The sequence below is a fragment of the Schistocerca nitens genome, chromosome 1 (genome assembly GCF_023898315.1).
Source record: "Schistocerca nitens isolate TAMUIC-IGC-003100 chromosome 1, iqSchNite1.1, whole genome shotgun sequence".
NCBI classification, from domain to species: Eukaryota; Metazoa; Arthropoda; class Insecta; order Orthoptera; family Acrididae; genus Schistocerca; species Schistocerca nitens.
In genome coordinates this window covers 1,124,718,040-1,124,726,713 of record NC_064614.1, presented here as the reverse complement: position 1 = coordinate 1,124,726,713, position 8,674 = coordinate 1,124,718,040, and the positions used below count along the sequence as shown (strand labels likewise).

Below are 8,674 nucleotides of genomic sequence, written 5' to 3'. Positions count from 1 at the left end.
TGAAGAAGAATGCAATGAATTTAAACACCTGATTTGTGCAGGGCATGATGACCTATAGATTTGCAATGTAGAACTGCCTGTCTTGTTGCCAAAGCATATGTTGTCTACATTGCTTTCCTTCAAGGCACTAAGGTACAAAACATTAGAACAACAGGAAAAGCTTGGCAACCAAACTCTGTGAGAACAAGAAAAATCTGTTATAAATTTTGTTAATAATATTAGTAAAAAGAAACTGTATTAACACTCATTACAAAAAACAATGAAGACTTACCATCTGTAGCACTGTTTGTTTAATATTTTTGTTACATTTGTACCATTGTAACTGTATTTTACACAATATTATTCCTGGTAAAGTACATAATATGCAAGTATTCACCCATTTATAAATATTTGAATAATTACAGTCTGCCCAATTCAAACTTGTGCCTACCTTTTTCAATATTGCTGCCTTTTCTTGACATGCCTTTGAACTCGCAGACCATGTTATCATTCTTACAACAATGTTTTCTGAATGCACCAAATCAATTAAATCACTTATATTCCTCTCGTATTTCAGTTATTTATCCACTGTAGTAGCCTGAAAAATCACAACCTAACTGTTCTGGTTTAATGTGAGTGTCCATGTTCCACTCAGGATTTTTCACTTTTATTTCGTATCTTAAGTTAAACCACTTAGCTTATATTCTAGGTCTTTTCCTGGAATGAAATATTACTCAAACTTCTATAAATACAGTGGGTATGAGAAAAACTCTAATTATTGTATTGCCTGGAAGATACATCAAACTGCAGGTCCTTTTAAAACTGGCTAGGTGATCTGGTTTCACATATCCCAGAAAGATAATGGCATAATACTTCCAATACAACTATGTCTAATGTGAATTAGGAATGGTGACCACTTTTTCTTTAATATCTGGTTCAACAGTCACCTTCATTATTCTTTACCAATATATATTTTGGATCACAAAGAAATTACTTATGTTGCAACAAAAATATTGAGTCAGAGCCTCACATGGCCACAGCATGTGATAAATGTGAGTGTTACTGCAACAGACCTGAGCACGTTTCTGCTTTGCAACACTGATCATTGTTCTCAAACATTTTATCAACTCCGTTAGGTTTCATAAATCATAAATACAAACATTTGTTATCTACTCTTCTAATGATCCATTAGATCCCATTGTAATTGTGCTGACAATTTAAGAAAGACGTCAATATACTTAATCTAATTTCATTATTTTTCAGCTTAATGCTGATGTATTTCAGAATCCTGTTTCTGAATAACATTTACAGTCACAGCTTGTAAGTCTGCAACACAGGTAGATTGCATAGGTTCTACATTCATTCTTGAACAGCAGGATGATAAACTGTTAATCACGGAGAGAAAAAGAAAACAGTTCTGAGGGAGAAACAAATAAAAATATGTTTACTACAGATTTCAGCTGCTATTATCAGGATGCTACTCACACAAAACAAAAAGCTAATACCCGTCAAACAGTATTAAAAAAATACAAGCACATACGTAGGAAAATAATAATCAGGTGAAACCAATAATCAGGTGTTCCAATGAAAAAAATTAAAGCATAGTGCATGTATATAATTCCAATCAATCACTAGAGATTAAGATGTTTTAACTAAAAAATTACGGAAATGTGTTTATTTTCATTCCAATAAATAAAAGTAAGCTACATACACATATTCAAGAAACAGTCAACTGATACTGAAAAATATACGTAAAGAGAAGTAAAGATGACTAGATTTTTTTTTTAATTTAAAAGTGTAATTGCAAACTTACAAAGTTAAACTGTAAATCTGTAGACACTTTAAATAACAATACAGTTACCATAACAATAGTCATGCAATAGGATTTGAAAAAATCTTTCATTAAATAACAGAAAACGGTTTTTCTTTGTTTTCAATGATATAAAAAAGTGCAATTAAAGAATAAAACAGTGTGTTCAAAAAACCTACAAAAAATGAACATGGCATAAATGGAAAAAAAATTCTCAGAACTACATGCTTGCAACAATCTTTTACACATTATTTTTAACGCTAGTAATAAAATACAGTAATTGAATGTTTTCATGATTTTGTATAGTTTCTGTTTTTAAGGTGGGGTCATCTCAGTTAGTGACTACAGAAATGTTATTATTTGCTCTAAGTCAACATTTGGAACAGAAGATATCTATATTTCCATATCCTTCAGGGATCCCCAAGAATTGCCTGTTTTTATCTTTACTGGCAACTTCACTGAAAGGATTGCTGCTGATTCCATTCCAGATTTAACAATCTGAGCTACCTTCTGTAATTCCCCTTTTGATACCTGCAAAAAAGGATTCACAGTAACTAAGAATGTCGATAACAATTACAAAAATGAAAAATCTAAGAATTAACAGATTCACTCAAATTAATGTCAGAAACAATCTGGTTTACTGAGCACTAAGAGATAGCTGTATGGACTAAAGGAAACCAATTATGGTCTACAGCTGACCCACATATTATGTGTTTGACAGCTTATTTTCATTTTAATTTAAAGGACTAAAAGGTATTTTATTAGTGCAAGTAAAAGCTTGGGTATAGATTAATTATAAGTCACATTTCACCATATGACTTCAGCAAGAACAGTGACATGTTAATAAGACTCTATGCTCAATAAAAATTTGTACTAGACATGCCAGAATACCAAGAGAGCCTCAGCTCATATGTGCCACATTTCTGAGCAGTGACTCCATCCACCCTTTTAATTGTTCCATCTACACCTCAGTCCATATCAAGCCATCAACTGTATATGCATTTTGATAGATGCCATCCCCTCCACATCAAAAAGTCACTCCCATACAGTCTGACCAGCCTTGGATGGCACATTTGCAGTGACATGCAATCTATTGCACAATATCCTAAGGTCTTACGAAGACTCCACAGACAGGCACCACCATACAAGAGTCCATAGGTAATTTCAAGAGACATATGCACAAATGCCCTAAGCCTGTGATCATCCCCAGGAACTAAGATGCAAATTAGCACTCCCCTCATCATTCAGTATCATCAGAGACTGGAACAACTGAACCACATCCATGACCAGGACTTTGACTACTTACCACTGTGTGTGTAAATGAGGAACAACCTGCCCGACATCCTGCCCAGTCATCCAAAAGTGGTATTTTGTTATCCACTAAATCTATGTAGTGTCCTAATCCATCATTACACTTACCCCTGCAGAAGACCAACAATCTAGATTAGTCTGATACTACCCAAGCCCTTCAATCCAAAGTACATCCTATTCCAGTCTCGCCACAGGATTATCTTATCCTATCCTATTCTATCCTGTACTATAAGCAGTAGCATCACCTACAAGGCAGTCATTTCATATACCAGCTCTGCTGTGTTTTCTGTATAGCATCTTATGTCCAGCTGAATGAATGGCCACTTCTAAACTGTGGCCAATAGCAGAGCTGACTACCCAATGAAAGGACACTACACTGAGTGCAACATACTTGATTTCCATAGCTGCTTCACAGCCTGTGCCACTTTGGTCCTTCTGCCAAACAAAAGCTTCTCTGAATTACAGTTAACCTTGCAACATATGCTTTGATACTATAATCCTACTTGCCCAAATCACAGCTAGCATCTGCCCCACACCAACCTCCACCTCTGCCTCATGACCCTAACTTCACTCATCACTGTGTACTTACACCCTCTCCTCCAGTATCCCTCTTCCTCCTTTTTACCTTGCCCTCAAATGCAATAGCAGCATTAAGTTGTTTCTCGAAGTGGCAGCAAGGTGTTGGTGGACGGAGTTGGAAGCCAGACGCAAGTGAAGAGAGACGTATCAACAAAACAATACCTGGGCCATAAAAGTGTTAACACTAATTGCTATGTCTGGAATCTGCTTAATCCATATGTAGATCAACTCACAGTAAACAAATGACAGTATGGTATTTTCAGGAAGATGGAGAAATCACATACACATCACCCTGACAAACCTGTCACAAGCATATGACGTGTTGTGTGATGAGAGGACAATCAGCATAGGAAGTTCAGTCTCCTGGCCACATTGATCACCTACTCTCTCTCCCTGTGATTTTTACCTATGGAGAAAATTGAAGCATCAGGTGTGCTCAAATAATCCTCACACTCTGGAAGAGCTACAGAAGGAAATTGAAAATGCTATTGCTGCTATCCTTTAGCCAGAGCTTGTAACGCTACAGGCCAAAGGTTTTATATGTATAAATTGAACTGGGAGAATGAAGGCTGGATTGAGCTACACATAACTGATGAATGAGGTGGCTGTATAAACTAAGTAAGATGTATGCTGGTAGGAAGGTTGGAACAACTGAGCCGCAGATGGCTGTGCAACCACTTTCAGGAAATCTTGCATCATTAAGTACACTTCATGGCCAAGTGCTAAAAGGCAGCAGACTCACATGGCAAAAGTTCTGAGTGCACCTAAAAGTAAATTATATACTGATGAAAGAATACTAGAAAAAAATCACAATAAAATGACAAGTCCAATAAAGTATTTACCAACCAATTAATACTAATATGAATAATGTTATTAAAGAAAGATGATATAACTTACCAAACGAAAGCGTTGGTATGTTGATAGAGACACAAACATACACACAAAATTTAAGCTTTCGCAACCCACAGTTGCTTCATCAGGAAAGAGGGAAGGAGAGGGAAAGACGAAAGGATGTGGGTTTTAAGGGAAAGGGTAAGGAGTCATTCCAATCCCGAAGCGGAAAGACTTACCTTAGGGGGAAAAAAGGACAGGTATACATTCGCACGCGCGCGCGCGCGCGCGCGCGCGCACACACACACACACACACACACACACACATATCCATGTGCACATATACAGACAGAAGCAGTGCGGATCGATGTGTGTGTGTGTGTGTGTGTGTGTGTGTGTGTGTGTGTGTGTGTGTGTGTGTGTGCGCGCGCCTGTTCTTTTTTCCCACTAAGGTAAGTCTTTCCGCTCCCGGGATTTGAATGACTCCTTACCCTTTCCCTTAAAACCCACATCCTTTCGTCTTTCCCTCTCCTTCCGTCTTTCCTGATGAAACAACCGTGGGTTGCGAAAGCTTGAATTTTGTGTTTGTGTCTCTATCAACATACCAATGCTTTCGTTTGGTAAGTTACATCATCTTTGTTTTTAGATATATTTTTCCCCACGTGGAATGTTTCCCTCTATTATATTCATAATGTTATTAAAGTTTATATAGTGCTTATCATAAGAAATTTTTATGATTATACACTTTTCACTTATGACAGGCCATATGCGGAGAATAAAGACAGCCGTACAATGGGCCTATGTGACATACTGTTAAACCAAAAGAGAAATTTGTTATAAACAAAAACATCACACTACAATGGTTGCATACCAAAACAATTCATTACAATTACATAAAAAGATTAGCCTCTGCATAAATAGTTCATATTATTGTCTTTTATTTATATGTATTAATAAGAAATGTTGTGGTTGTGTCATTTCACTAAATCAGTAACACAGGGCATGGAGAAACAAGTTGTGAACTTGACTAAGGTCCAGCAGTTTCTGTTCATAGTGTAAAATACTTATCCAAAAGACATAATTTCAGCTATATAGAAAATTAATCTGTATAATATTGGAATGCAAATGTAATGCAAAATATATCTTCTTTTTGTTTGATGTGACATATGTTCAAAAACTGTAAATAATTTCGATTGGTGGTCTAGAAGGAGGGTGGGGGGTACAACTATCCAATGCAGTGGTTCTGAATAAAATGTTTCAATTCTGTCAGACAATATTTATTATAATTTGGTTAGATGTATACAATGATCCGAAAGACGTATGCAGGTACGAAATTGCACACCCTGCTGACTAACAGTGTAAACCTAGAACATGGTTTTCCAGTGGAAAAGTAAGGGAAATAGAACTCAATGATGTTATTGGTCTTCGGGTATGAAACTTCTGAAGCCAGATGATGGAATGCACCACTATTTGCCTTACTGCTATTAGAATGTGCTTTGAGAAAATGGCTATTTATGTTTTGATTTGACATTGTTTATAATTTACCCAAAAGATACTATTATTACTGAAAATGATTTTGAACATAAAGGAAAGGTGCTTATTACACGACAGTTCACTAACGGGAGAAAGTTAGATACTGACTGAAGAAAGTGCTCAGCTCTGTTGGGAGGTATCAGAACTTAGGTCTCATTGCACCTGAGGTGGAGAGCACACTGTTACAGAGATGGATACGGTAAAAAATCCTTGATTCTAGAAGAGTTCACTTTCAAGCTTTTTGGGTGTATGTGCTTGCAGGAGCTTTTGAGTAGCTATTGCAATATTCATATAACTATATTCTTCACCGAGTCTGTAATGAACTGACCTTCAAATCAAGCAGTATGAGTCTAGGTTTCTAATGTAAGATGGATTATTCCTAATATGTACTACCATAGCTATCCCATTGTGCAGTTATACCACACATTAAGACAAGGTATCTCATATTAGGGTAACTTCATCTTGCACCATAGTAGCTGGATTTAGACTCATATTTTTGCTAATTTGTCTGACAATTTTGTGAACATTGTGACGCCACCTGGTGAGGATTCTGTTGTGCTAATACTTGATGGATATTATATTACATTTGTGTGATAGACCAAGCTAAAGAAGACAGTGAACACATCATCTCTATATCACTGTATTCCCCATATGATACAGCTTCTTGTCCAGAATTCATGGGGCCATTTAAAACACATTATCCCTGAGAAATAGAAACCTGGTGGGCAAGTAACCCAGGCCAAGTAGCACCCTCTTTTTTGATTATGAGGTTATTTGGAGCAGCCTATTTGACAACACTAACAATGGAAAATGTTATGACTGACCTCTGGAACATGGGACAGCATAGACGATGACTTTGCAGTACACCTGGTGTACTTACAAGATGAAACTGGTGTCCTAATCAGGAAGCCACATCAAAGGCAACATGATCTAATAAAATTAGCATGTTCTGAATCTGTTAAGTGGATAACATTGTCATCATATAGGGAATGTTTGAAACAATTCAAAGATATGAAAGTTGTAGCAGAGTCAAAAGAGACAAAATCTGTTCTTGGAAAAAAAAAAAAAAAAATTACAGTCTGACACAAATTTAATTCAGGACAATGCGTTGTACGTGCAGTCTGAAGAAGTCACTAAACATGTAATAATCCTAAATGGAAAAGAGCTTTTGCATGTCCTGACTGCACTTCTTTGGCGCAGAAAATGTTGGAGAGGCAGTAGGGAAGAGGAGATTATTTTTTAGGGTTTACCTGTTCTGATATTGGACAACATTAAGTGTTTTTTTCTGACTGACTGTCTCATATTAGGATGTCATTTCTAGTTCTATTCAAATTAACTTGTTTGAGCTGTCTCTGGAAATACATTCCATTGTCTGCGAGACTCTCCCATGTGTACGACACCAGGTCTCGACACCAGGTCTGGGGACTGGTGTTGGCTAGCGTCAAGTTCATGTGAGGCTTCATTTTAGCCCACAAATTTTCAGTGGGGTTCACATCTGGCACTCAAACATGCCAATTAATCAGGTTGACATCAGCTTGTTGTGAAAACCATGGCTGAATGATTCAACTCATGTAAACTGGTGAATGGTCCTGCTGCAACTGGATCACTTCATTGGGAAACCGTACTGAAAACATTATACTGGACGAGTGTCAGGAAGCTATCTCTCATGGCCTGCATATGCTGAGACATCCTGGCAGTAAATGATGTCTATTATATACTCACCTGTGACACAGTGAGTTATCATGTTCAGCATACGTTGAATATATTCATGTTACGCTTGCAATACACCAATAAATGTAAAAAATATGGTATCAAGGGAACATGAACCTTTCTACTTCTGTGGAAATCCAGATCCTCGAATGCTGTCACGTGGCTATCAAGTAGCTACACAGTGGTGATCTTATTTGTATATTAGGGCCAGAAATATCTTTGTGTTTCAAACAGATAAAAGTAAGTGTTACAGTGTATACATAAAACAATATGTGGTAATTATTTGCAAATACAGAAAATAGAAAAGTTCTATAAGTAAAATCATTACGATAAAAAGGGAAAAAACACATTGCTAACAGTGCACTACACATGGTGCCACTTCTGTTGCCAATATGAGTTATGTTCCCACTGGTTCAAGCCGTACACAACCGAAGGTACCTTAACTTATGAAGACATGTGAAAAGTTTTGTTTTGTCAACTGCACATTTTATTTTTAAGTGCAATGCAATCAAATGACTTAACTTTATAAAAGATTGTCATGTTACGGTGCTAATATTAATTATATCATTACCTACTACATTAATTTTAACGGTTTCTGTGAAGATATTCTTCAGTGGAGTTGAAGTAGCTGCCCAATAAAAAGTTCACAAAATCAATCATTGACCCTATTACATTACCCAAAAGACAATTAATATACTCTGGCAGGCTGCTGAATACATGCGTACTCATGTACTTAACACCCCACTGCGCTAATGTTAAACCTCTAGAGTCTTTCTTTGGCCTAGTATTAGATTCATGCTTTGAACTACTGTACAAGAAAGAAGAAATACTGGTAATGGTAAAAACATGGCTGTGAAGCACTGTCAAATTCCCAGTATTCTGAAGGTGTTATGAATATCATTTTTCTTTCTGCATTGGGCA

The 8,674-nt window shown here is 36.7% G+C and overlaps 1 protein-coding gene across 1 annotated transcript in view; it reads right to left on the bottom strand.

The window, feature by feature from the left end:
* Window positions 1-1,751: 1,751 nt before the first annotated feature.
* Window positions 1,752-8,674, bottom strand: part of LOC126199248 (DNA polymerase theta-like) — a 363,755-nt gene continuing 356,832 nt past the window's right edge. The window contains exon 28 of the mRNA XM_049936047.1: window positions 1,752-2,320. Within this exon, the coding sequence (XP_049792004.1) occupies window positions 2,183-2,320 (138 nt within the window). The 3' untranslated portion in view covers window positions 1,752-2,182. The remainder of the gene's footprint in view (window positions 2,321-8,674) is intronic.